The 27,567-nt window shown below is 38.0% G+C and overlaps 7 protein-coding genes across 10 annotated transcripts; 6 read left to right on the top strand and 1 right to left on the bottom strand.

Annotated features, from left to right (window-relative positions):
* The first annotated feature begins 140 nt into the window (after window positions 1-140).
* On the top strand, window positions 141-1,922 carry LOC126791768 (pentatricopeptide repeat-containing protein At2g02980, chloroplastic). The gene has a single exon (XM_050518240.1). It carries the CDS (start codon window positions 141-143, stop codon window positions 1,920-1,922), a length of 1,782 nt encoding a protein of 593 aa, XP_050374197.1.
* Window positions 1,923-2,815: 893 nt separating this feature from the next.
* LOC126792457 (ribonuclease 1-like) lies at window positions 2,816-3,464 on the top strand. Its single transcript, XM_050518872.1, has 3 exons — window positions 2,816-2,827; window positions 2,941-3,142; window positions 3,238-3,464. Exons 1-3 carry the CDS (start codon window positions 2,816-2,818, stop codon window positions 3,462-3,464), a joined length of 441 nt encoding a protein of 146 aa, XP_050374829.1.
* Window positions 3,465-4,539: 1,075 nt separating this feature from the next.
* Window positions 4,540-7,683, top strand: LOC126790934 (extracellular ribonuclease LE-like). Its single transcript, XM_050517312.1, has 4 exons — window positions 4,540-4,689; window positions 5,344-5,478; window positions 6,587-6,607; window positions 7,210-7,683. The coding sequence occupies exons 1-4, from the start codon at window positions 4,573-4,575 to the stop codon at window positions 7,630-7,632; spliced, it is 696 nt and encodes a 231-aa protein (XP_050373269.1). The 5' UTR covers window positions 4,540-4,572; the 3' UTR covers window positions 7,633-7,683.
* A 4,701-nt stretch (window positions 7,684-12,384) lies between these two features.
* LOC126791001 (ribonuclease 3-like) lies at window positions 12,385-14,168 on the top strand. The gene is made up of 4 exons (XM_050517393.1): window positions 12,385-12,648; window positions 12,791-12,946; window positions 13,452-13,650; window positions 13,761-14,168. The coding sequence occupies exons 1-4, from the start codon at window positions 12,538-12,540 to the stop codon at window positions 13,982-13,984; spliced, it is 690 nt and encodes a 229-aa protein (XP_050373350.1). The 5' UTR covers window positions 12,385-12,537; the 3' UTR covers window positions 13,985-14,168.
* Window positions 14,169-18,584: 4,416 nt separating this feature from the next.
* LOC126790875 (beta-1,3-galactosyltransferase GALT1) lies at window positions 18,585-23,492 on the top strand. 4 transcript variants are annotated; one of them, XM_050517241.1, is made up of 9 exons: window positions 18,585-18,733; window positions 18,843-18,960; window positions 19,640-20,739; window positions 21,356-21,576; window positions 21,675-21,956; window positions 22,155-22,283; window positions 22,361-22,540; window positions 22,778-22,885; window positions 22,975-23,492. In XM_050517241.1, exons 3-9 carry the CDS (start codon window positions 19,905-19,907, stop codon window positions 23,188-23,190), a joined length of 1,971 nt encoding a protein of 656 aa, XP_050373198.1. In that variant the 5' UTR covers window positions 18,585-18,733; window positions 18,843-18,960; window positions 19,640-19,904; the 3' UTR covers window positions 23,191-23,492. The 4 variants fall into 4 exon arrangements, with proteins under 4 accessions (XP_050373198.1, XP_050373195.1, XP_050373199.1 ...); XM_050517238.1 differs by having other exon boundaries at window positions 19,634-20,739; XM_050517242.1 differs by lacking the exon at window positions 18,585-18,733 and having other exon boundaries at window positions 18,746-18,960.
* A 196-nt stretch (window positions 23,493-23,688) lies between these two features.
* LOC126790876 (uncharacterized) lies at window positions 23,689-24,919 on the bottom strand. The gene is made up of 4 exons (XM_050517243.1): window positions 24,478-24,919; window positions 24,254-24,342; window positions 23,942-24,094; window positions 23,689-23,844 (listed from the first exon to the last, which is right to left on the bottom strand). The coding sequence occupies exons 1-4, from the start codon at window positions 24,575-24,577 to the stop codon at window positions 23,689-23,691; spliced, it is 498 nt and encodes a 165-aa protein (XP_050373200.1). The 5' UTR covers window positions 24,578-24,919.
* A 1,607-nt stretch (window positions 24,920-26,526) lies between these two features.
* On the top strand, window positions 26,527-27,564 carry LOC126790745 (E3 ubiquitin-protein ligase MPSR1-like). Its single transcript, XM_050517088.1, has one exon. The coding sequence runs from the start codon at window positions 26,747-26,749 to the stop codon at window positions 27,428-27,430; it is 684 nt and encodes a 227-aa protein (XP_050373045.1). The 5' UTR covers window positions 26,527-26,746; the 3' UTR covers window positions 27,431-27,564.
* The last annotated feature ends 3 nt before the right edge of the window (window positions 27,565-27,567 follow it).

Raw genomic sequence — 27,567 nt, 5'->3', positions numbered from 1 at the left:
ATTTTAGTATAGTTGTCTTCTATGTAAGTGTTAGAACTTTCAACCATAACTTGCTGAATTTTTGAAGCACAAAACAGACAGTAAATGGATAAGCATTGCTTGTATATATGCAGCTTGTTCTGCACCACTCAAAAACAGCTATGGCATCACTGGCTGTCCAAACGACCCCAATCTCTCACCCAAAAGCTCACACTCATTCCCCAATATCACTCATTCCCAAATGCACCTCTCTCGCACAACTCCAGCAAATCCAAGCCTTTTCCATCAAAACCCATCTCCAGTATGACTCCTCTGTCCTCGCCAAGCTCATCAACTCCTGCACGCTCAACCCAACTACCACCTCCATGGACTACGCCAATCACCTGTTCGACCAAATTTCCCACCCGGACATTGTCGTCTTTAACACCATGGCGCGTGGTTATTCACGCTCCAGCACCCCATTTCGCGCCATTATACTCTTTTCGCAGGTTCTATCCTCAGGACTCTTCCCAGATAACTACACATTCCCTGCTCTTCTCAAGGCCTGCGCCGGCTCTAAAGCCTTAGAAGAAGGGAAGCAGTTGCATTGCTATGTTATCAAGTATGGAATGCAACATAACATATTTGTGTGTCCTGCTCTTATAAATATGTACACTGAGTGCAGTGATGTGGATGCAGCTCGTCGGGTTTTCGATAGGATAATGGACCCTTGTGTTGTCGTGCATAATGCTATGATCACAGGGTATGCTAGAAACAGTCGTCCCAATGAGGCATTGGCATTGTTTCGAGAGTTGCAGGCGACTGGTCTTGAGCCTACTGATGTTACATTGCTTAGTGCTCTTTCTTCGTGCGCTTTGTTGGGTGCATTGGACTTGGGGAAGTGGATACATGAGTTTGTTAAGAAGAATAGATTTGATAGATATGTTAAAGTGAACACTGCATTGATCGATATGTATTCAAAGTGTGGGAGCCTGGAGGATGCAGTGTCTGTGTTTGAGGACATGAGTGTGAAAGATACACAGGCTTGGTCTGCAATGATTGTGGCATACGCAACTCATGGAAATGTTTCGAAAGCCATGTTGATGTTTGAAGAAATGAAGAGGGCACGAGTTCGACCTGATGAGATCACATTTCTGGGTCTCTTATATGCGTGTAGTCATGCTGGACTAGTTGAGGAGGGGTGCAACTATTTCTACAGCATGAGTGAGAAATATGGGATTATACCAAGAATTAAGCACTACGGGTGTATGGTGGATTTACTAGGTCGATCTGGACGTTTACATGAGGCTTACAAGTTCATAGATGAGCTACCAATTAAGCCTACGCCTATAATTTGGCGAACATTGTTATCTGCTTGTGGCAGTCATGGTGATGTAGACATGGGGATGCAGGTGCTTGATCGAATCTTTGAGTTGGATGACTCTCATGGTGGGGATTATGTGATCATATCTAACTTGTGTGCAAGAGCAGGGAGATGGGAGGATGTTGATTACATGAGGAAACTGATGAAAGACAGAGGTGTTGTAAAGATTCCGGGCTGTAGCTCCATCGAGATGAACAATGTAGTGCATGAATTCTTTTCTGGCGATGGCGAGCGTTCAGTTTCTAAAGTACTGCATCAGGCAGTTGATGAGTTGATTGAAGAATTAAAGCTGGCCGGATATGTTCCAGATACTTCTCTAGTAGTTCATTCAGACATGGATGATAAAGATAGAGAGCTTTCTCTTAGATATCATAGTGAGAAACTGGCCATTACTTATGGGCTACTAAACACTGCTGCTGGGACAACAATTCGAGTTGTAAAGAACCTTAGGGTATGTGGGGATTGCCACTCTGCTGCTAAATACATATCATTGATGTTTAACAGACAAATAGTTCTGAGAGATGTTCAAAGATTCCATCATTTCAAAGATGGCAAGTGTTCTTGTGGAGACCATTGGTAGTTAAATTTATTGACTCTGCTTGTATTTGGTATAGATTTAATCAAGAATCATAATACAGTGTACTTTGTCACCTAAAAACTGTGTTTTTAGTGCTTCTGATCTTTCTATAAGCTTAGATTTTACAGAGGTGATTACCAACCTAATAAGCTACATGTATCTTGTTTTCAAAGACAGACAGAAGACAACTTCGGTGACTAGATCCTCGGTTCTGGATAAATTAAATGTACATAAATTGATGGCGGAAAGAAGTATATAGTGGGATATGCTGCGGACGAGAAGAGACATGGCCGGGTTGCGGTCTTTGCCTAGGAGATGTAACCTTATAATTTTCTGTTTATTTACCTATAAATAGTTCCCCATGGACACAATGATCTGCAGATTTCGCACCTTTTGTGAATGAGAGTAACCCTAGAAAGGCAGAAACAGAGTTGAGATGGAAATGAAATTCAAAAACAATTCATCATTCATCTGGCTTTTGATGTTACAAAGTCTACTACTACTTGGCGTTTCTCGGGATCATGATTTTTTCGATCTCGTACAACAGGTGCTGTGTTGGAAAAGAAAGATGACCTCAGGTCGTTAATGCTCAGTAATTGATCTTCATTCATGAGATTATACTACTGAAGATTATACTGTTATTTGATGCAGTGGCCAGGATCGTCCGGTGGAACTCATAATATATGCTATCCAACTACAGGAAAACATGCACAAAGTTTTATCATCAGTGGCTTTTGGCCCAGTTTTAACAATGGTTCGATCCCAACAACCCTTTTGATGAAACAAAGGTATACGATTTAGAACATTTCTTCTCCAAACTAGTACGTTGTCTTTGCAAGAATGTACTCCTAACAACATATACATTGATCGAGTAGCAGTACTGATATGATGACACCATGTGCAGTTGTGTACTACTACTACTACCACTACTACTAGTCTACTAGTTCAATATGATACCTTGTCTAGTGTATCTGAGCTTGTTTATGACATATGCTGAATTGCTGTCTTGCTGATAAAGCAGGTGGCAAAGATAATTGACTACTTGCAAACAGATTGGCCATCACTGGCCTGCCCGAGCAGCAACAGTACGGTGCTTTGGGCCGAAAATTGGGAAAAGCACGGCACTTGCTCGCAGTCTGTCTTCGATCAGTATAACTACTTCAATCATGCTGCCGGCCTTAAAGAAATCTTGAGAGACATTCTCAAATTCCTTGACGTTTATGGTACACATTCTCTACCTATTATCTTTTTTCGATCTTCTTCTGTTTTATTTTGGCGATTGGAATTAATTATTATTGCTGCTACATACAACTTACAGGAATCAAACCAGATGGGAACGCGTACGAGTTAAACAGCCTGATAAAATATCTGAAATCAGCATTTGTTGGACGCAATGTAGGTATAGAGTGCAATGAAGATGCATCTGGGAAGAGCCAGTTTTACCAGGTTCATATATGTATAGAGCCTAATGGTAACTTCGTCATTGACTGTCCAGTTCTACCCGACGCAAAATGTGCCGATAGCATTGTGTTTCCTTCCTTCTAGGCTTCTAGCTATAGGTTACTAGTACGTACTAAAGAATAATCGAGTTCTGCTTCGGTATCAAAACTATGTCATCTCACAGTCGATCCCATATCATTGATATATCAATGTGAAAGAGATTATATATAACCAACACATACAACAAATAATTACCAAAAGAATTGATGCTCTACAAAATCACTGAAGTGTTCTAGTGTGGATCCACGAGTTGCTTTTGTTGAAGTGTAAGCTCATATATAAATTGAATAGTATTGAAAACACAATGATTGGGGACACATCAAAGAGAGAATATGCTTTTGAATGCTAAAATTTTCTGTGTGAAACCATGTATGAATATCAGAAGCAAATTAATTAGTGTTCAAAGTGTTCATCATGGGAATGATTTGACTTGCACGCTATTTCACCAAATTGTGTTGGTTTGTGAGTGTGACTGTCACTGTGTGAAAGCCTTAACGTCCGTACCATAACTTGGGAGGCTACTTAATTGTCTTGTACCATTCTGGCTAAATAACAGCTGAATTGTACGTGTATATATTCTCGATTTCATTAATTAATCAAAGGTAATATGAAAAAAATGCGTGGTTCCAATAATTTCATGTAAAACAAATGTAAATACGAATAAACATAATTAATAAGATAAATTTCGTAATAATAGTATTAAGATCACTAGAATCTGCACGCCCTTATCTATGGATTCCATTGAAAAAGAAGATTTCAATTTCAGATACTACAGTTCTAAGCGTTAAATCCATTCATGGATTCATAATGAATGTGCACAGAGAATTAAGAAAACTGGGAGGTACACAAGGAGGAAGAAATCAATCAAAATTCAAAACAATAAATGTGACAGCATAAAACAACCACAGAGATATAAAAGGAAAATGAGCCGACGTAAAGAAATTATCATATATGCAAGCGTTACAGCTCACGAATTACATGATGTGGACATCAGATTTTTGATTGATTATAGCATAAATTACTGAATATTAATATTCTTCCTCCCATGCCTTCCAGATTGGCCTATAAATACAGCCATATAAGCAGCTCCATAATTCACACCAATTAATCATTAGCATCTGAGAGTGAGGAGAGGATCGAAGGAGAAGAAACAATGAAGTCCAGCCCCTCAAATTTGGTCAAGCTTCTAATACTAGGACTAGTAGGATCATCATGTCTTACAGTTCTCTGTGCTGCAGATGATTTTGATTTCTTCTACTTTGTTCAGCAGGTGAGATCTTATCAATGTCAGTTAATTTGGAATATTTTTGAACCAATTAGTTTAATTACTGATTGATTAAATACATGAAGTCATGAACGTATGTACGATCATCTATTAGTTTTATCTATGCATGTAGGGATGACAATATTACATATCGGGTAGGGTATTCGCGGGTATTCGACCCTAATGTAGCTGTGTAATAGGTAAAAACGGGGAACGGGTATGGAGATCCCCTATATTCGAAATATGGAATCGGGTAACGGGTGGGGATGATATCCCCACCCAATAAGAATAAAATATAAATTATATATGTTTCAATAATAATTAATTAATTAATATTTATGTAAATAAAAACTTTTTTATAGTTATTATTTTATTTTGAATATACTTGTATTGGTTTACGTTTGATTAATGCAACAAAAAAAAATTCATCATAATATTTAGTTTTCATTTTAGATTTTACGTTTTTCTATACTTCATATGAATTTTTATATAATAGAACAAAATATAATTAACGGGTATGAGAAACGGATCCTCAACGGTTATGGGGACATAATTGAAATTGGATATGAATATGGTATTTCGATCCCTTGACGATACCCTGCCCATTGACATCCCAATATGCATGGTGATTCTTTAACTTCTTTTAATTTCATGGTGTAGTGGCCAGGATCATACTGTGATACACAGAAAAGTTGCTGCTATCCAACCACAGGTAAGCCTGCTGCAGATTTTGGGATTCACGGGCTCTGGCCAAATTACAAGGATGGTTCATACCCCTCGAACTGTGATCCAAACCAAGGCCGGCCTTGAGCCCAAGCCATTAAAGCAATAGCTTTGGGCCCCCAATTTTAAGGGCCCCTTAATTGTACACAAAAAAAAAAACTGGGTCAGAAAAAAAAACGGTGACAGTATTTTTTACGGTAAACGCTATGAAAAAAAAAGAAGGGCCAGACTTTAAAATACCAAAATAAAGAACGAGATTCTAAAATATATATGTATCCGAAGAAAATGGTGATTCTGTTTCAGTTATTGGAGTTTTGAAGCAACTACAAGAGGACCATTGGTTTGGGTGAAGATCAGACTGTGTCTTGGGTAATGTAATGTGTGTCGTAACTGTCATTTCTATCTTTCTTGTATGTATCTAGTGTTGATTTTCTTTAGCACCAGTAGGAAAATTTAACAATCTTCTATGTGTGAGACCCCTCTAAGAATATATTGATCTTTCAAGGATATCAGTAAGTTAATATCTTTTGACTTTGTGGACAAAAGATATTGACAATGTAAGTTAAATACAAAACCTTGTTGGTTGAGACAATGTATTACCTGAGCAATTTTGTAATATAATACAACAATTACTTGTATTTATATTTGTTGTTATATTACTTTTACTAACAGTTATGATGAAACTACATCTTACATTATGTAGAATAACAATTTGTAAGCACTTTGAAATGAGTAAAGATAGCAGTTATTACATGCTTAGATTGCTTACAAACTTTTATTAGCCATACTTGTTACTGTTGCATGTGCTAAGAGAAACTTTTCGAAGTTAAAAGTTGATCAAATCTTATCTTCGATCAACTATGTCTCAAGAAAGACTGAATTATTTGGCTATGTTATCGATTGAAAAAGAGTTGGCAGAAAAGCTTGAGTGTTCGTGCTTAATTGATATTTTTGCTTCTAAAAATGCAAGAATGACAATTTTTGAGTAAGAAGATACTGATATTTGTAACTTTTATATTTTTGTTTCAAACATTATAGCATTTTATTATTATTGAAAGTTTTATTGCTATGTTTTGTTGTTTCAAAAAATTTATTGTTTCAATTTTTTTTTTGACAAGAGGCCCCAATTTTTCTCGTCGCTTCGAGCCCCGGAAATCTCAGGGCCGGCCCTGATCCAAACAACCCCTTTGATCAGTCTCAGGTATGAAATTTGATCTGATATATACTATATATTGCTCGGTAATTGTTATGTGTACGTAGTTTTCCCTAAAAATCATCGATCGATCATACATCTCTTTCACATTTTAAAGATTGCGCCGGCCAGAACATGACGTATATTTTGTTAATTTGGATCAACATGCATGGCCGGTACGATAAAGTTCCGTCACTCTGGAGTCTGGACAGTTTAGGGACACAAAAAGGGTCACTGTGTGAATATCATGTGATTCATGGCAAAGCCTCCGTGCAAGCAAATGAGCAATGCCTTCCTTGTCCTCCATTTTGTTTTTGTACATCTACTCTATTTTTCAGTTTGGGACCCTTTTTTTTCACCTGATGACAAAATGAAGGATAGTTTTATTACTTTAGTTATAAATTATGGAAATTTGGTGATTAACAATGTTGGTTAATGTATGGATTAGCTAGAATAAATTAATTAAGGAAAAGTTTCGTGAATAAATTGTTATTAAAGATATTTAATAATGGTGCATGCATGTTACCATTTTTTATCATGAAGCAATAAGATAAAGTTACGTACCCTATCACTTTTACTCCTTTCTCCTGACCATACTATTTTAATAACAGGTTTCAGATTTAATTAGCAGTATGCAAGAAGAATGGCCAACACTAGCTTGTCCTAGCAGCAGTGGGATTGCTTTCTGGACACATGAGTGGGACAAACATGGAACCTGCTCTGAGTCTTCCATTAACCAACATAGTTACTTTGCAGCAGCTCTTGACCTGAAGAAGAAGGCCAATCTCCTCCAAGCTCTTCAGAGTGCAGGAATTAAACCTAACGGCGAATCTTATACCCTGGAGGACATCAAGGGGGCTCTGAAAGATGCAATCGGGTACACTCCATTTATCGAGTGCAACGTCGATGAGTCCGGCAACAGCCAACTTTACCAGGTCTACTTTTGCGTGGACACTAATGGGTCTGACCTTATCGAGTGCCCGGTTTTCCCCCATGGGAAATGCGGTTCAAGCATTGAGTTCCCTACTTTCTAGATTTATATTAATTCTTCAAGTTTAATTTAGTAGAGAGATGAAGACTCGAAACAATCATGCATATTTAGATTAACTAGCTAGTTTCATGTTTCATAAATCACTAATTGTGATCAATTTCAAGTGTTTCATATATAAATCACTAGTTTTATGGATTCCCTTTGGTGGTACTCTCTCTAGTTCTAGCTCTGCTCATATCTATGATCTTTCACCATGGGTCACCAAATAAACTACAATAAGCTAAGAACCTTTCCTTGTGTTCTGAATTTTTTCAATAAAAGAAAACTAATAGATTAATGATGTAGTACAGAAAAAAATTGAAATAATGTTGGATTAAATTTTGTGCAACTCTGTAACAACCCTAAAATTTCGAACTTAAAAACTCAAAATTTCAACGTCGTTAAACACTAAACAATTTCAATGAAATCGAAATCATTTAAAATGCCACAGCGGATCATCTCTGAGTTCAAAATACAACTCAGTCAAATCGATTATTACAAACCAAATTATAATAAATGGAAATGTATAATCCTCACAACAACCTCACAAGATAGTCACACAAAATCCCCACACAAGCTGGAGGTAAATAACTTCAAGTCCTATGAGCGGTCCGTCAATTTCCGCTAATCCACACCTGCAGAGTTATCCACTACACCATCGAATTGGTGCACTGGGATTGTAAACACAAACCCGGTAAGCTTTACAGCTTGTATGAGTAAAATGAAAATATAATTCGCATATCAATATATACGAAAAATCACAAATCAACAAATATAAATGCCCTCATGAGTCAATGGACGGCCCATCTGGTTGTCCCAAAAAATATATGAAATGAAAGTGCTCATGAAAAATCGGGCAACCCTTCTGGTTACCCAAAAACAATATATAATACGGGTACTAATGAACGCTGGTACACATCTGTTACCCCTCACGTAGTACACCGTTGATATTGGGTAACCACCCGCTACCCAATATCCAAAACAATCTGAGTACTCATGAGCCGATAACCACCCGTTACCTCACATGCAGTACTATGGCAGACAGACTAGAGCTCTAACTGTATCGTAACTTTCACCCGGCCAAAGGCTAGGTTCCGACTTACCAACACGTACAATAATCTCACATCATATTGTACAAAAATCAAGTCCGAAGACAAATCAACATTTTAACAATCTCCATGTTAAAATCACGTACAATAATCTCACATCATATTTTACAAAACAAAATCACGTACAATAATCACACCTCATATTGTACAAATCAAAATTACGTACAATAATCACACCTCATATTGTACAAATCAAAATTACGTACAATATTCACACCTCATATTATACAAATCAAAATCACATGTTCGATATATAAATCTCATCATTAAAATGACATAATCACAATAAAATCATAACAGTATATTATATAGAAAACTATATATATATATATATATATATATGTACATATTTACCATTTATACAATATATATATATATAATCTAATATATCATATACATGTCTTATTTCATAAACACGTCCGAAGACAAAAACTCATTCGAAGACAAAACTCGTCCGAAGACAAAACTCATTCGAAAACAAAACTCGTCTGAAGACAAAACGTTTTAACAAACTCCATGTTAAAATCACGTACAATAATCTCACATCATATTGTACAATTTAATCACATGCTCAATATAATTCTCGTCATCGAAATGACCAATTCCAATGAATTCATAACAGTATATAATATAGCAAACTATATATATAAGTACTTATTTACCATTTATACAAATATATATTCCACTATATCATATACATGTCGTATTTCAATATTTAAAACTCTTGTAAAAATCTTGAATTCCCCGCAAGGGTAAATTCGTAAATATGTGAGATTTTACTCACCTTATCGACTCGAGCGTAATTCCACAATTTCCGAAGATAATTCATTTCCTTGATTTATCGATCACCTTGAAAAGATAAGAAAAGAATTTAGAAACGTTCGTAAACCTTTAAATGCCGAAACAGTAATAATCGGTTACTGTTTAGCAAATCTTGGTTTTACGAATTTACTGTTCACTGAGTACTATTCACTGAGTACTATTCACTGAGTACTATCACTTATTTACTATTCAAATATTATTGTACAAATACACATCCAATACGTATTTCTGTACGAGTACATACTGTTTTACGTATTTCTGTACGTATAAATACTATTCAAATGTACGGACTGTCTCAGTAAATAATAATTATTGACTTACCCTTCTAAAATTACTTTTTACATTTACTAAAAGTAATTTTACATTTACATTTACCGTACGTAAATAAAAATTACATTTACCGTATGTAAATCACCTTTTTACATTTACCGTACGTAAAATAAATTACAAAATTACCCTTTTCGGAAACACTGTTCACGCGCCGCCGCACGTGGCGGCGCGTGGGGGTACACGCGCCACCTCCGGCCAGCCGCGCGTGGGGCCCACGCGCCGACACCACCAACGGCGCGTATCACGCCACCGCCGCCCCTAATCTCCTCATTTCTTCCCCCTCTTCCTCCTCCTGCCACCGGCCACAACCGTACCCCCTGCCTGACTCCTCACGCGCCACCTAAAGGGGCGGTTTCCCCATATTCCTCCTCTTCCCCGATCTCCACCAAATCAAACCAAAACAATAAAAAATCCACAACCAATCCATCAATTACATCAATTCATACCTTATTCGAATCTAAGAACTCCGATTTGGCGTCGGAAGAGCTCGGATTGTCGGTGGAGCTTCGATTCCTCGGGGAGGACTTGAATCGCGCGATTTTTGCCCCTAAGTCGATATCAGAGGGCTCCAAGGGCGAGGACCGGTGTCGTGATGCTCTCCTCCGTGCCCTCGTGTCGCCGATGGTGCTCGACGGTGGCGATGAAGCTTGCAACCTCGGGTTGGAGCGCGGAGGCTCACGACGTCTCGAGGAGATGCGTCAACCTCGGGGTTTGTAGAGAAGCGCCGTGCGGTGCTCCTGTGCTAGGCGGTGAAGACCACGACAGCCTGGATGCCGAGATCGCCAGAGGAGACTTCGTTCGGAGGGAGAGAGCTCGAGGGAAGAGAGAGAGACGAGAGGGAGGCGCGGGTTTGGGGAGAGAGAAGAGAGAGTGAGGGGTTTCCAATTTTGGAAACCCTAAGCTGATAAGTTTTCCTTTTATACCCCTTTCTAAATCGGAAACTAACTTCAATCGTTAATAACTTTTACATACAACGTCCGATTAAAACGCGTCACTTATCCACAAATTCGTATCGACGAGCCCTACAACTTTCGTGAAGGAAGTTTTCGCAACCGACCGACGGAATAAAAGTTGATATATTCGTTTGGAAACGTAACGTTTTTTTTTCTAATTAAACGTTCCGAGAATGTTTCCGTTTCTCGTTTCATAACATCGCAACCAATCACATTCATTCTAATTAAATTTCACAACTTTATAGAATTTAATCAAACCAAATATTGTTTTGAAAAACTAGGGTTATTACAAACTCAAAGGCGGGCAATGCAAACAGAATGAAATCTTATAACGAGGATCATAGTGTTATTGTCCTGAACATAAATATAATGCGACGAAAATGTTAACAAGTTTGGGGCGTTTCTTTCTATTCGGATGATCTACACACAAATAGACATCCATCATTTTTATGTACTTATAGCAGGTGTAGTTCGACCACATCCATTCTTATCGATAAATCTGAATCTGTAAGATCAATAAGTGTACTTAAAAAAACCGATACCCTATAATACCCCCTATAACATAAACACTTTCGGTTAGACGCCCCTATGTACGTATACTAGCTAATTAAGGGCAATTGACCTTCTTGCCTCGATCACACCCTATCAACATTCATCAATTTTAGTTCACGAAGCTTACAAATCGAACTTGCTAGGTAGGCAGGTAGCTGATGTCCCTTTCATAACAAGTTTTTCCAGATCAGATGGAAAATAACTTGATCATCATAAGCTCGATCAATGGCTATCTCTTATCATCAATTCTATATCAACTACTCTATCTCTAGCTAGCTAGCGATCGACCGGCCAATACTCCCCATCTTATTGGCCGGAATTGCATAATTTGATTAATTTCCATGTGAACCTGAAGATTAATTTATATTTCTGGAACCCTAATATCTATTAGCATGTTTTTCTAGAAAAAAAAATCTATCAGCATGACAAATTAAGCTCAAGTAGTAAATTAAAACACATTTGCACTCGAATCATATATACAAAAAGCCCAGATTTCAGGTATGCGTCATCATGGGTCACATGATTGAGTCATGCATGCATGAACTGTCCGTCCACAACCAAAAATGCCTTGCACGCAACACCAGCGCCAACAATAAGCATCGTCTTAAGCATTCAGGTTACTTTAGCTAACGTTCCCCCGTTATCTGTAAGATTGGGCAGAAAAACTTCAGCTAGCTAGCTCGATTCATAGCTTAGTATTACTTCAAGACTAATCCAGCTAGCTATAGCACGCATTCCTTCCGGCATTCCAATTAATATAGTTAGGAAATTAAATAACCTACCTAATTCAGAAAGCATATTAATCAACTGAATGATGTCAAACTGAAAAAATAGATGGAAGAAGGCACGAAGAAGAAGCAAACTGAAATTCTTTTAATGTTAAAGACCGTTAGACACGCAAATGATCATGTACTACGCAGTATAAATTCACAATATTGGGGCCAATGGAGCATAAGCTTTCTGGGCAATTCCATCCTTTTTGTACTTCCATCTCTTGTCTACGTAATGTGTCTATTAATATATAAAGCTTTCAGCTGATCAGCATTGTCGTTCTAAAGCTAGCTTGCTAGGCCAGGTTTGATTAACGTAAAGTTGTCGATCACAAATTAAGAGAAAGAACAACGTACTAGGGCAGCTGGAACGATGAGATACAGTACTAGTTTAGTTTTGATCAAACTGCTGGTAATTCAATACCTGACAGTCGAAGTTCTTTGCACTTCGCAGGACTTTGATTTCTTCTACTTTGTTCAGCAGGTATACCAGTTAACTAGTATTATCAATTTCATTTCGAGCTTCCATATAGGCATATCAATCGGTCTTTATTCAAGTTCTAAGAGTTGAGTATCCAATCGTTATCAAAAAAAAAAACATCATTTTGATGTATGGATCAATGCAGTGGCCAGGAGCATACTGTGATACAAAGTACAGCTGTTGTTACCCGAAGTCAGGGAAGCCTGCAGCAGATTTCGGCATTCACGGTCTCTGGCCGAACTACAAGGATGGCTCTTACCCTTCAAACTGTGATCCGGACAGTGTCTTCGAGAAAACTGAGGTACCATGCATAGATCTATTCTTTGATAGATACCCCTTAGTTTTTCCAGTTTAACGAGATCAAAGTCATTTTAATTAGTATTGATTGAATACATACGTACTTGGGTACTTGTAATTCATGGAGTGTTGGAAGCAAGTTGAGACTCAGACAAGAACAGATCAACATTAACAGAATTATAAGCCCTAGACCTCGATCACATACTTTACCCAGGTCCCGGCCAAATAGCATGAAAAACCTCATTGTTTTATGAAACTTCTATCTTTGGCCTCTTGGCTCTCCATAAATTTTTAAAGCATCGATCACAATTGAGTATTTCTGCATTTAACTTGAAAATCTGTTTTGTTTACTTTTACGTATCGCCATCACCAAACATGCATGCATGCTTCTTGCACTTTTGAACCGACGAGTTATGGGAGGATTGGTTTCGTTGAATAATTCACTTAACTACTAATTAATGTCATGAAACGAGGAATTAATACTATTTGTTTGGTGTCTCTAATTTCAGATCTCAGAGTTGATGAGCAGTCTGGAAAAGCATTGGCCGTCAATGAGCTGCCCGAGTAGTAACGGGTACAGATTCTGGTCACATGAATGGGAGAAGCATGGCACTTGCTCCGAATCTGAACTTGATCAGAAAGATTACTTCCAAGCCGGTCTCAAGCTCAAGGAGAAGGCAAACCTTCTTCGTGCCCTTGCAAAAGCTGGTAATTACTAAACATGCAAGTTCATATATATTCAACTTTACGGTACGTGCCCCGATCATCATCGAAACAAATGTAAAAGCTTTGTAATTGAAATTTGAATTTGCGCGCAGGAATAAAACCAAATGATAAACTATACAGCTTAAAGAGCATTGTGCAAGCAATAAAAGAGGGTGTTGGGCATACGCCAGGGATTGAGTGCAACAAAGACTCTGCCGGTAACAGCCAACTTTACCAAGTTTACTTGTGTGTTGACACTTCTGGCCAGGATATTATCGAGTGCCCAATTCTTCCTAGAGGACGATGCCCTTCCACTATCCAGTTCCCTAAATTTTAGTCGATGGATCTCTAGCTATCAACTGTGCGTGGATTCTATTTATCATCGTCCCTCTTTTTATTTCTTATTTCAAAATTTCAGGCTACAAATTAAAGTCCCTGTTTATGTATCTAAATGCTATAGGCTATTTAGCTTCCTTCTTGTTAAAATTGTGGGTGAATTGCGTTTTGGATGTTTAAGTTTATTACTATCGTGGTGAAGAACATATTTGTGAATAACGAAGTACTATCACTCGCTACGTACGTTCCGGCTTAAGTGGGCAGTCTCATCAAATTTTGAACATAAGCAATGTCAAAATTAAGATCAGCATGCAATAAGGCATGGGGAAAAGTCGTTGAATGTTTTAACTGGCTAATACATAAGCAATATATGCCAAAATTAAGATAAAAAATTAGGAATAGAAAGTCCCTGAACTTAATTTTGGCCTCAGTAATGCAACTATCATCCATTGTTAGGTTTCTAGTGTAATCATTTATTGAATGTCCCAACTATTTCCCGGTTCGAACCAGACGGCAATAACTTTTAAAGTACGATGATTGACATGGATTTGATCCAAAAGACGTAGAGTATACTGCGCAAATATTTTCAATCCAGGAGGACGCTCATGCGGAAACTAAGGCAACACAAGAAATCCTAATCAAAATAGGAAAAGGATTTCAAGCATCGATAGCGCGATCGATAACGTCAAGTAGTTGCTGCTTTCCTGATTCCAGGTACCCTCAACGGCGTGACTGCACTGTTTATCAGGTGGCTTGCATGCGATTGCTAATTAGAAGTTTGAATTGAAGCTGAAACCAAATATAAATGAATAGATCATAAATTTACCTTACATCAGTTGCATGGACTAATGCAGTAAATATTGATTAACATGATATGACCATACATGCATGGGGTCATCGGTCATGGACTGTATTGATTGAGCTGGCCTAGTTTTCTTCCCTCTCTGGATTTCTACACAAATGGTGGTGGGCCGTAAATTGATTATCACTTAGGCCCGCCTCTTGCAGCTGGCCCAACTACATTTTTTTATTTTTTGGTTACAACTTAAACCTACTTTTCGACTACATCTTTTCGACTTGCATTCTACATTTTAATCAACTTGAACCAAATCAATGAAATCATAAGCAAGATTGAACTCATTTAAGCAATGATCTTCTAGTTTCGAATTGCATCTACAATACCGTGTATAGAAAACTTGAAATTGTCATTCATAGTCCCATACTCTTTAAAACAAGAGAAAATAACAAAGACTTTTATGGAGAGTCATATTTAGCAAACGCAAATGTCAACATAGAGATACCACGTGGTAAAGATAAAAATCGTGCTACATCTACATCGCTTGTCAATAATGCACCTTAACTCAAAGAAAATTTGTTGTTTTGTCTCAATAAAGATGCATGTCTAAAAATGTTAATGAATCTACTCACGTACTGACATACATTACACTATTACATTGCAAACTTATCATTATGACCAATACGTTGCATAAGCATAAGACACCCTCAACTCAATGTAACATACAACTTGTGTGACTAATCACACAAAATGATGGTCTCTAGCAACCCAAAAGAGAAACAATGACAATGATTGCTAACATTACAACGTGACATTTGGCAAGAAATAATGTAACAATTGTGTTGGTGGATCTGATCCCTTTTCTAATGATCCAATTCTAGGTCAGTTCCTTCATCCCTACACGTGCCTCTCAAATTGTCATTATACTATGTCTCTATTCCAACCCAAACCTCCTCATAAACGCTCAGAATTAATCACTCCCCCTTCATTATAATGTCTCACCATCATGTCCGCTCACCTGTCGGTGCTCCTCCGCTGCGTATAAAGCCAGTCATCCATTAGCATCAAGCAACCTCAATCCTCTCTAATTCCCCCCACGTGGCTCACTCCAATTCGTCCTTCTCCTAGTACCCGGTCCGGTACGGGGCCGTGTCCCTTAACTTTTAACCCACCCCTTTTGAAAATTACACTTCACCCGCAAACCGCGGCCGTAATTTCTGAGAGCGAAAACGTCATTACAATTACGCACTCCCTTGTTTACGGTCCCTTTGATTTTTCACCGGTTACCACGTTCGATGTTAATGAGGGCGGGGCCGGGGTGTGGGTCCCGGACGGTTATTATTTCCATCGGCCCTTTTAACGTTTTGTGATTTGTCCCTATGGAGCTGGTCCAGCTGGAGGTGCTTTGCTAGACGGACGGTGACGATTTCCGTTTGCCGGATATGATGAAGAGTATAAAGCGGAAAGAAAAAATAGAAAAGAAGGTCGGGCCTGCCAACAAGAGAGTGCCACGTCATAGCGGGACAAATGTCGTTGTTGTGGTAAGGTGGCCATTAGTAGGTCAATATTCAATCATAAAGGGACAGGCAAATTGGAAACTTAAAAGAACAGCTGAACGGGTCTTTCAAGGAAACCAAAATATATTTCTTTCCTCGTATTCTTCGCTATAAAATTCAAAAGCATAGAAAATAGAAAATGAGCCGGACTATGTCATATGTTTTTTTAATATAAATTAAACAAATAAAGCGGGGCGATGAGTTTTTGATGAGTCAAACTTTTTCTTCTAAACAAGAGAATTTGCTTGATCATTCTATTCAATACTAGCCTTGATACACGTGTTGTAATAGTGTAAGTTTGTAAAATTGTATTCTTAATTCTTGAAATCTCATTCTTTTATGTAATTTTATTTCTTATAAATAATAGTTTTAGTAAAACACATTAGTAAAACATTTGTATTTTATATAAGGATTAAATACTTGTGACACATTATATTTTAGATGTAAAAACAGTTTTGTCCTTCTACTTCCAAATTTAATATGTATATCCTTTAATTTTTATTTTTTTAACAGTTTTGTCAATTCCGTTAGTTAATCGTCAAAAAATTCAGTTAAACCGTTAAAATATCTAGAATACCCCCAATTCAAATCAGATTTTTTCTTTATTTTCATATGCCTTTTTTATTTTCTCCTTTTGTTTTTCTTGTTTTTAAATTTAATTCATCATATGTGTTATCAAATATATATAATTGTAATCAACACAAATTATCAAGTTAATTGTAAACATCTTATAATCAATTAGATAATGCCTAAAATGACATGTGAGTACCAGTACTCAAATCCAGTTAGAAACTTCATTTATATTATGATGCTCTACAAACATATTTTGATTATTTTCTACAGTGCTAAGACAAGAAAGACTTCTACTATCATAACCATACTTTGATGCAAAAATAGTTTCAAATTATTTATTTCTAACTTGATGTTAAGAAATTGTCATTAATTCTCCTCTTATTGCACAAGCAAATTAACAAAATCTCCAACAATGGGCTTAGATGCTCTGACCAAATGAAGAAAAAATGTTAAAAAGTAATTTTTGGAACTAAACCTCCTGTCGTACAACAAATGTTAGATTATAATTGGAAACATAGTGCAATTACTAGTAATAAAGTTTTCAAACAATGCATTCACTATCATTCGCTCTAAGTTTGAGTTTTGAAACACACTTACGTGAGGAGAGTTATTCTATTTTACTTGTTTTACATTTGCTCCAAGTTCTCGCAAGCGTTCAACAAAATTTACAGATAACTTAATAGAGAGCAAGATCGTCATTCTCTTGTTTACAAATAATTTGATAATTTGTGTTTATTACAATTATATATATTTGATAGCACATATGATGAATTAAATTTAAAAATAAGAAGAAAAAAAACCAAAAAAGAAAAAAAAAGGCATCAGAAAAGAAAGAAGAAAAATATGATATGAGTTGGGGTATTATAAACATTTTAACGGCTTAACGAAATTTTTTGACGGTCAACTAACGGAATGGACAAACTGTTAAAAATAAGAGTTAAAGGATATACATATTAAATTTGAAAATAGAATGACAAAACTGTTAAAAAATAAGAGTTAAAAGATATACAGATTAAATTTGAAAGTAAAATGACAAAACTGTTTTTACACTTAAAATATAGGGTGTCACAAGTATTTAATCCTTTATATAATTATCCTTATGTTTATGTATGAGTATAAAGTTAGAGAAATGTAAATTGGTAGTTTACAATTTGGTAAAAATTTCGGATGCTGACTTTATAATAATAGAGATTTAATTACATATTAGAAAATTATAGTAAACATATGTATTTTCCTAACTTACGTGTGTTTACTTTTACCTAATAAGCGGTTAGACATACAAAATTTAATCAAGTGTGATATACGTAACTACTCACATTGTCTAAACTCTAAAGAACTACCTTATACTCCACACTCATCAGGCGCTTTATAATCAAAAACTTTATAAAACTAAGACAATTAGAAGTATATATACAAGTTAGCGGTGTACTACCACACGCAATTAAGAGTTTTGCTAATGATTGAAGCTGATAAAAAAGAGCCCCAAATTAAGGGAATTCAATTAGGAAATAACAAAAAAGAAAATTCTTAACCCTTGGTTTCCTTTCATTTTCACTATAATAATTGTTTTTCCAATTCATATAAATAAATGCTATTTAGTTTTAATAAAAATAAAGTAAAAGCGGTAATTCACATTGACTTGAAAAAGGACCAAAAATTAAGTCTCCGCACATATGGCACAGCAAAAACAGTTTCTTTTATGGTTTTCCCACCGTTAACGCGGAGCTTCAAACGCTCCCTCCGCATTCCGGCTTCTCTCCGATTTCCGGCCTTCCTCTGCCGGAGCTGCCTCACTACTAACTCTTCAAACTAACAGTCCAACTCGGTAAGAAGAGCGGTGTCCTTTTTGTCATATCCATCGATCAGTTTTTATAGCTCTCTCCCCTCTTTAATTTCCCCTCACTGTTTTTTTACTGCCTCTCCGATCTGTACAGTTACTTCGCGCATCTCGGTTTTCGCTCCGCCACTATTTGCTCGCCGAGAAAGTTCGATAAGTTACCGGAATCAAGCTCAGCTTCTTTCTACTGTTTCCGGTGCCGAAACGACGAGAAGGTAACTGCTTCTATGAACTTCCAGACTTAGTTGATTTTCAATTTCGATGTTCATTTTTGCATTTTCTGCTTGAATTTTCTGATTTCGAGCTTTCTCTCGCCGGCGTCAATGGCGGTCCGGAACAGTTTTGTAGTGCCGTGTGAAATTTCCGGTGATTTTATGCTTTGAATCAGTCAGAACTAGTATTTTGTACTAAATGAACCATGAAATTACTAATATGTTTAAAGTATAGAGTTCGAGATTTTACATTGATATTTAGAGGTGAGGAGCTGAGGATGGACCGGTTTGGCCATCTAATTAGTCTTCCTTAAACTATAGTTAATTGGAGTAGAAATTACTGATCTGGTCCTGATGGAATAATTCAAAGAAGGATTTGACCAATTGGTATAGGAGGTTTGGCAGTCTGGAAGGTCCAAGCTAGGAATTTAGTAGTTTGGTGGATATTTGGGTTGAAAAGTCTAGATGAATAATGCATATAGTTTAGGTCAATTCCGTGATGCTGCAGCCGAAATTAATAGCAGAGGAGAAAGGTGTATATAGGATTGATGCCATAAGACAACATCAGCAGAAGCTTTTGGCTTCATGATCAATTCCCAGAAATAGAAAGCACTTTGATTGTCATTTTTTAAACAGATTCATAAGACTTCTTGTAGCCTAATTGATTTGGTTTCAGTTTCAGCCTGGTAGTTTCGTCTCGGATGCCTGAAGAATAACCACTTCAGTGTGTCTATTGGATTCAAGTTCACTGGAGAATTAAACCGTCTGGCTGCAAATATATTGGTAACTCACAGTTGTTGGTTTCAATGGAATAGCAGATCGGAAAGGAAGTGCAGACAAAACATATATGATTCTTTCTTGCTGAAGATCCATTATATCTAATTTGTGGATTCATTCTCACATTGGCTTCTAGTAATTCACACACATGGTAGCTGGGCTTCATTCCAATGAATAAGTTGGAGATTCCGACTCACAAGCTCTCCTGTAACTTTGAGATTACCAGAATGAAGAAATCCTATGGTGGTGTTGTGGCTGCATCTTTAATTATGCTGCTAGTCCTCAGATATGCCATCACGAGCTATCCCATTGGTGATAGTTACTTGACCAATGCATTCATTGCATTGTACTCCAATTCTACTAATCCAGTTGGTACTAATCCTCTTGAATGGTTGAATACTGCTCCACCTGCAGTTCAGAACCCAGAGAATGTTTCTCAAGTGGTAGCTACTGAGAAAATAGTCTCTAGTCTCTTTGTTCATAGGAATCTTTCCAATGAAGAGCAGCAAACTTTGAACACATGGAAACTATTGAAGGACCTAATTAATCAAGGTCAGGGTTTGCCTAATGCTGTTGATGCTATAAAGGAAGCTGGAGGTGCGTGGAATAGCCTTATGGATTCAGTTCAAGAGCAACGACTTGGTCATACTAATGAAAGTTCAGCAGGGAGAACAAAGCAGTGTCCTCATTTTCTTAGTAAGATGAATGTGACAGAAATTGAGAATGGTGGTTACAAGTTGCGTGTTCCTTGTGGCCTCACCCAAGGTTCATCGATTACGATTATTGGTATCCCAAATGGAATTCTTGGCAACTTCCGGATCGATTTGACAGGGGAGCCCCTTCCAGGAGAACCTGAACCACCCATTATATTGCATTACAATATTAGGCTGAACGGTGATAAGCTGACTGAGGACCCTGTAATTGTCCAAAATAGCTGGACTATTGCTCATGATTGGGGTGACGAAGAGCGTTGCCCGTCTCCCACTCCCGAAAAGAACAAGAAAGGTACAATACATTCCTAAGTTCTCATTTTCTAGTTGTTGAGTAGTACATAATGACAGTATTATCTGTTTTATTCGTGGCTAATGACTGGAAACTACAGTATGCTGTTGATATCATATCTGGACTTCCTTCTGTGTTTGGATTGTCAAGTGTGGCCTTCTTAAATTTTTTATTTCTTCGCATCTTGGTGGTTATTCCATAGGAGAAAAACATTGTCTCCATAAGTGGAACATATGAGGTTCAACCTTCCTAAATAGAAGTTAGTAATTTGTTATGCTTAAGAAAGTTGAGAAAAAGCGTGTCAAGAGTTGCATAACCAATTAATCAGCATAGCCCGGCTCAGATGCTTTGATGTTTGTGCATAATTTGAGAAACACGGTGAACTTGTATCTATTTAGAAATTTTATAGCCTGCATTAGAGTATGTGGCATACTTGCTGGTGAAAGCTGCCTGTGTTTACTTCAATATAGGCCATAGCATGGTACATTAAATTTGTAATGTTTACTAAAGAGTCAAAACTGGACGGTTTTACTGTGAATGTCATGTCCATGTATCTATTTATTCGTACAAGCATTCATTGGTACTTACTGTTTTTCTCTGTTTAAATAAATGATGCTAGTGGATGAGTTGGACAACTGCAACAAGATAGTTGGAAAGATTGGAGAGCAGAAAATACGTTCCAATGTCTCAAGACAGTTTTCAGTACAAGATGGATCAAAGCCCAGAAAATACTTTCCTTTTAAGCAAGGCTATCCATTTGTCGCTACACTTAGAGTTGGCTCAGAAGGAATTCAAATGACAGTTGATGGGAAGCATATAACATCCTTTGCCATCCGCGAAGTAAATTATTTTATCTTTGTTCTTTTATCTTTTGGCATTTCGAGGATTGACATAAGTGTCATTGAATTTATTTTCTTCTTTCCTGGTTTTATGTCCAGACTTTGGAGTCATGGCTTGTTAGCGAAGTAAGGATATCTGGTGACTTGCAATTAATTTCTATCCTAGCCAGTGGTTTACCAACGTCAGAGGATTCAGAGCATATTGTCAATCTAGAAGAACTAAAATCCGCTCCACTCTCTCTACACAAACAATTGGATCTCTTCGTTGGTGTTTTCTCTACCGCAAACAATTTTAAACGAAGGATGGCTGTTCGAAGAACATGGATGCAGTATGCCCCAGTAAAATCAGGGGCAGCTTCGGTGCGCTTTTTTGTTGGCCTGGTGAGCTCACTTGTAATTTTCTGTCGTATGTTATTGCAACATTGGATGAAGTGGTGATGTAGATTATTAATAGGGGATGTCAGTCTTTTAGAATACAAGATTATTTGGTCTTCTAATGGGAAATCCTATTATTGACGGGTTCAGATGCTTAATTATCATGTGTTGCAAACTAATTTTTATATTTGTAATATGTTGCAGCATAAAAACCAGATAGTGAATGAGGAACTCTGGAATGAGGCGCAGACCTATGGGGACATTCAATTGATGCCTTTCGTTGATTACTATGGCCTCATCACATGGAAAACTTTGGCCACCTGTATCTATGGGGTAAGCTCCTAACTTTCCCTTGAATATGAGCATACCTGTAACCCGTCCTTTGTCTCATTGTTACATCTCTTCAACAGACAGAGGTTGTTTCGGCAAAGTTTGTCATGAAGACTGATGATGACGCATTTGTCCGTGTGGATGAAGTGCTAGCTTCCTTAAATAGGATCAAGGTGACTAGTGGCTTGCTTTATGGACTCATTGACTCAGATTCCCGACCTGATCGAAATCCAGCAGGCAAGTGGTACATCAGTCCTGAGGTAATTTTCTATGCTTGATCTTTCTCAGAATTGCAATCTATAATTTCGAAACCTCTGAACTGTTCCAACTAGGTTAAATCTATTGGGATGGTGGTAGAATTTCTTCTATGCACCTGGAATATGTAACTAAAGAAATAGGTAGCACATAAGCTCATGCCACAACAGGATTCCTGAATTAGAGATCCGAGTACAATATATCTAGACTGGTTTATTGACTCTTAGGTCTGTATAATGAAGGAATGGCGAGAAGAAAATTACCCACCTTGGGCACATGGTCCTGGCTATGTTGTGTCAAGTGACATTGCGAAGGCAGTTTCCCAGCGGTACAAAAAACGAAGTTTAAAGGTAAAGAACAATCTACAGCTACTAAAACTCACTGTCTAGTCTATTGCTAAGTTCTTATATCTGAAATGATACAATGCTTGCTGTATCAGATGTTTAAGCTAGAAGATGTGGCCATGGGCATCTGGGTTGCAGAAATGAAAAAGGATGGTTTAAAAGTAAGGTATGAGAAGGAAGATAAAGTCTACAACGAGGGTTGCAAAGATGGTTACATTGTTGCACATTACCAAGGTCCAAGGGAGATGCTTTGTCTCTGGCAGAAAATTAAAGAAGGACAAGTTGCTAAATGCTGTGGGGGTGAGATATAGAAAAGATTATCAGACATTTGATTGGTTTTCTAAAGCTTCATCCAAGTTGAAGAGAAAAATCTTGGTCACCCCATCTTTTTGTAGAGAGTAGTTGAGCAAGATTGAGGGAAGACGAGAAGATTACACTAACCTAAGAGGAGCTATGGTTAGCAACTGGCCGATCGATTTTTGTATAGTAACACTATATAGTGATGCCTTAGGGTAAGCATTCAACTTAGTATGAGCGTCAGAGTTCTGAGTGTATAGAATCAGCTAGCATAATCCGCACCTATATTAGGTTATTCCTAGAATGAGTAGAATCCCTTAGTCTGGTTGTAAGTTGTAACAGGTGGTTTACTTCATATTCTAAACTCAGCCTCTTTGCTCATCAATATATAGAAATGAAGTTAACAAGGAATTTGTAGAGCTCATAGGGTATGTGAACAGAGCATACATTATATTGCCATAAAACTACTAGATTCCAAGTAATATCAACAAGAGTTTTCTGTCCACTGCAAGTTATCTTGACAAGAAGCCATATTCTGAAATTGCAATCTCAAATGCTTGAATTCTTTCCCCAGTAGCCAAGCCGTTGCGATCATAAGATGATATTTCAGCTATGTTGAGATCATTGCAGGCCTTGATTAACTCCTCGCCAACACGTTTAGCAGTTTCCTACAAGATGGCAGAACTGAACAGGCTCAAGTTGCAGAAGAACACAGAACCCTCCCGGAGAAGGATTAAAGAACTTGCACAAGCTTAGAGAACTCACAGAGGTACTACAATGGGGATCCTGACGTATAGATTTCTGCAGAGTGCTTCCATAAAACAAACACTTCTTGTTCCGGTCATCTACCAGCATTGCATACAACTGTTTGTCGGAACAGAATACTGAAAGCCTCGGCTTCTTAGCCGTGCCGTTGTACTGATCAACAAGTAGACATCAATGACTCCGGAGGGATCAAAATGCATTGAAACGATTTACAAAATGAACAAAATTACAAATATGCATTACTGAAGCACACACAAAGCATCACGCAGAAAGTTTTCAATCAGATAAGCACTTAAAGTGGGGTGAAACTACCTTCTTCTGCATTCTTTTGTTTCGAGTTTTCGCGCTTTCAGTTCTGGCAGGCTGCCTCGCTCTCATTACTACCGGCTTCGTGGAGAAATCTACACAGTAAAGTCGAGAATTAACGCGCTAAACTTCACAATGCAAATTTTCCACGACTACTAACGTACGGGTACATACCCAGTGAGCAAGTTTGAAGGGAAACTAAAAACAAGCGGATGTCGAAATTCACTTACTTCTTCTAGTATGCAAGACTGGAAGGTTGGAAGTTGCAGAACGACTCCCGAAAAGAGCAGAAGCTGTGAACTGGAGAGCAGCAACATTCACTAAAGCCATACTATATGGAAACGATTTACAGAAGCACCTCACCCTCCGAAATGGCTATCATCAAAAACACACTGCCGGAAATTTGCAAATAAACGCAGAGCACGTTCATTGAGGCATTCGGTCGAACACTTTATGGGCAGTCTATACAGTCTTTATGGCGCGAATGATGACGCATTAAAATTACACCAGTGTCTCCGAACTGAAAAGAGGTCACGGAGAGGGACACGAATTTGTCTCGCTAAGATTTCCTCGAGAACAATTTACTGCATATACCATATTAACTACACAAAATCATTGGATATACTAGATTTTACAATCATTTGATACTTTTATCTACTTATACACTAGAGTCCCTTGAGCACAAGATACGGAATGAGTTTTTTTCACCAACAGTCCCTCAATTCTGGTGTATCTACCAATGTGATACCTCAACTCTTAATCGTACAAATGTGATACCCAGACTCTAGTATTGCTATCATTGAAGTACTTCCGTTAGTTTTTTTAAACTTTTCCATTATCTTGGTGACGTGGCAGGTACGTGAGGCCCACAAAGAGGGTTAAAAGACAAAATTAACCTCATCTGAGAGGAGCAATGTTTTTCCCGCCCTTTACCTTGAGAAAGACACCCAACAATTCCAATTTTGGCGCCAATTTTCACTCCTTACTCCTTAATTTGTGTCTAATATCTAAACTAAAGAACTACCGCCAACCAGTCGACCACAATCTGATAAAACCTAGATCAATCTCATTTTCTATTTTTACCCTAGCACTTGTTAAACTAACAGAATAAATATATAAATTTATATGGAACATCTCATTTCCACAATCTCATAAGAATATAGAAACACATAACTTAACGAAATTCAACTACATGTACCATTAGTTCTTACAAGCAAAAATCATGGCAGATCAACATAAAAGGTGGCAACTAATGGTACTTAAACATGTATTTGAATTTCGTTAAGTTATGTGTTTTTATATTCTTATGAGATTGTGGAAATGAGATGTTCCATATAAATTTATATATTTATTCTGTTAGTTTAACAAGTGCTAGGGTAAAAATAGAAAATGAGATTGATCTAGGTTTTATCAGATTGTGGTCGACTGGTTGGCGGTAGTTCTTTAGTTTAGATATTAGACACAAATTAAGGAGTAGAGAGGGAAAATTGGCGCCAAAATTGGAATTGTTGGGTGTCTTTCTCAAGGTAAATGGCGGGAAAAACATTGCTCCTCTCAGATGAGGTTAATTTTGTCTTTTAACCCTCTTTGTGGGCCTCACGTACCTGCCACGTCACCAAGATAACGGAAAAGTTTTAAAAAACTAACGGAAGTACTTCAATGATAGCAATACTAGAGTCTGGGTATCACATTGGTACGATTAAGAGTTGAGGTATCACATTGGTAGGTACACCAGAATTGAGGGACTGTTGGTGAAAAAAACTCATACGGAATTGGGCTAACTTTGGGTCACCCAGCTCCAAACTTACTAGCCCGAAGAGAATGCTTACTAATCTAAAAACGGAAGGAAACCATACGAAATGATTCTCACCTCTCTTATAATGAATGTAAACTAATAAATTGGAGAATTAGTTCTGTGTGAGTTTCACAATATTATCAAGGAATGTCAATGAGATTGAATCTTAGGTTACGGGTGAATCAATTTTTCATTCCGACATTATAATCAAGGTGGAATTATTCCCGATACATATTCTTTCATCTTAATAAATACACGAATGAGAGTTAATCTTGAGATTGGTGGCGATTTCGAATAACAAGTAAAGAGAGAATGACGGTTCTTAACATTACAGTATACACGAAGTATAGCGTCGGATTAAAACATTTTTAGTCCCACATTTTTAATTTTTCATTACAGAAGATGACGTGGTTCAGGTGGGACTGGGTTATTGCTAGAACTAGAAGATATCCAGAGCGCCTAATCCAGATTTCTAGCTGTCCTCTCCTCCAACTACCAGCACAAACGCACGAAATAAAATTCCAGATTTTTCTTTCCCCCAAATTAATTTCATTCCAGATCCTTCCACAACGTTCCTTCTCATTCTTTGCGGGCGCCCCTCTCTCCCCTTTATAAACCCCAAATCCGAATCACCGCCACCCTCTCTATTCTTTCTCTCCAAATCAAAATTAGGGTTTTCCTCTTGAGATCAAACCTAGGGTTCCATGGCCTCCGACGACGCTCTCTCCCAATTCGCTGCCTTCTTCGACCGCCTCAGCCGCGACCGAGACCTCCCCCCGATCATCCCCTTCATCATGGGCCTGGCCGTCGCCGGATCAACGCCCCCCACCGCAACAACAGCCACAGACTCCGATCAGCAACCTCCCTCCGCCGATCGCAGATCCAACCGAGTCGACCGACTCGTCGTCCTCGACGGCGGTAACCAAAACATGGTGGTGATCCAGAGCGGCTCCGCCGGAATCGGTTCTCTGATGCGCCAGCTGGCTAAAGAAGGCCACCCGCCGGCGTCCAAGGCCTCCATCGCCGCCATGCCGACGGTGGCGGTTGCGGAAAGCGGCCGGGAGTGTCCGATTTGCCTCGACATTTTCGACGTCGGCGGAGAGGCCAAGCAGATGCCTTGCAATCACTTGTTCCATGGGAACTGTGTTGAGAAGTGGCTCCAGGCTCACGGGACCTGTCCTGTTTGCCGGTATACTATGCCGGCAGACGAGGAAGAAGAGCCGGAGAAGAACGAAGAGAATGGGATTTCTGTTAGTATCTTTATTAGGGCAACAACTGAAGAAGAACCAGATCAAACTCAAGACGATGATGACGACGACGATGAAGATGGCGGTGATGAGTCGACTCCAAGCCAAGAAGCGGCTGCTGATGATCATATGCAGAGTTAGAACAAAAATCCAAAGGCTTTTAGATTTGATTTTTTGGTAGTTTTTTTTTATGAAAATTTATAGGGGGTTTAGTTTTGTACAGCGTCAAAAGATTGATTTCTCTTTTCGAGCAATGGAACATCGTATATTCTTTATAT

This window comes from Argentina anserina, chromosome 4 (assembly GCF_933775445.1).
Source record: "Argentina anserina chromosome 4, drPotAnse1.1, whole genome shotgun sequence".
Classification (NCBI taxonomy): Eukaryota; Viridiplantae; Streptophyta; class Magnoliopsida; order Rosales; family Rosaceae; genus Argentina; species Argentina anserina.
This window is presented reverse-complemented; position numbering and strand designations above follow the sequence as displayed.

What these genes read in the sequence shown, in the direction of transcription:
- LOC126790876 (XM_050517243.1), bottom strand. Translation starts at nt 24,577, where the DNA reads ATGGCTTTAGTGAATGTTGCTGCTCTCCAGTTCACAGCTTCTGCTCTT. An exon ending in ACAAAAGAATGCAGAAGAAG is followed by an intron (nt 24,095 to 24,253) that starts GTAGTTTCACCC and finishes CTTGTTGATCAG; the next exon opens with TACAACGGCACGGCTAAGAA. An exon ending in ATCCCCATTGTAGTACCTCT is followed by an intron (nt 23,845 to 23,941) that starts GTGAGTTCTCTA and finishes GCCATCTTGTAG; the next exon opens with GAAACTGCTAAACGTGTTGG.
- LOC126791768 (XM_050518240.1), top strand. Translation starts at nt 141, where the DNA reads ATGGCATCACTGGCTGTCCAAACGACCCCAATCTCTCACCCAAAAGCT.
- LOC126790745 (XM_050517088.1), top strand. Translation starts at nt 26,747, where the DNA reads ATGGCCTCCGACGACGCTCTCTCCCAATTCGCTGCCTTCTTCGACCGC.
- LOC126791001 (XM_050517393.1), top strand. Translation starts at nt 12,538, where the DNA reads ATGAGATACAGTACTAGTTTAGTTTTGATCAAACTGCTGGTAATTCAA. An exon ending in GTGTCTTCGAGAAAACTGAG is followed by an intron (nt 12,947 to 13,451) that starts GTACCATGCATA and finishes CTCTAATTTCAG; the next exon opens with ATCTCAGAGTTGATGAGCAG. An exon ending in TCGTGCCCTTGCAAAAGCTG is followed by an intron (nt 13,651 to 13,760) that starts GTAATTACTAAA and finishes ATTTGCGCGCAG; the next exon opens with GAATAAAACCAAATGATAAA.
- LOC126790875 (XM_050517241.1), top strand. Translation starts at nt 19,905, where the DNA reads ATGAATAAGTTGGAGATTCCGACTCACAAGCTCTCCTGTAACTTTGAG. An exon ending in AGTGGTACATCAGTCCTGAG is followed by an intron (nt 22,541 to 22,777) that starts GTAATTTTCTAT and finishes TGTATAATGAAG; the next exon opens with GAATGGCGAGAAGAAAATTA. An exon ending in ACAAAAAACGAAGTTTAAAG is followed by an intron (nt 22,886 to 22,974) that starts GTAAAGAACAAT and finishes TTGCTGTATCAG; the next exon opens with ATGTTTAAGCTAGAAGATGT.
- LOC126790934 (XM_050517312.1), top strand. Translation starts at nt 4,573, where the DNA reads ATGAAGTCCAGCCCCTCAAATTTGGTCAAGCTTCTAATACTAGGACTA. An exon ending in TCTTCTACTTTGTTCAGCAG is followed by an intron (nt 4,690 to 5,343) that starts GTGAGATCTTAT and finishes TTCATGGTGTAG; the next exon opens with TGGCCAGGATCATACTGTGA. An exon ending in ACCCCTTTGATCAGTCTCAG is followed by an intron (nt 6,608 to 7,209) that starts GTATGAAATTTG and finishes TTTTAATAACAG; the next exon opens with GTTTCAGATTTAATTAGCAG.
- LOC126792457 (XM_050518872.1), top strand. An exon ending in CAAATTCCTTGACGTTTATG is followed by an intron (nt 3,143 to 3,237) that starts GTACACATTCTC and finishes TACAACTTACAG; the next exon opens with GAATCAAACCAGATGGGAAC.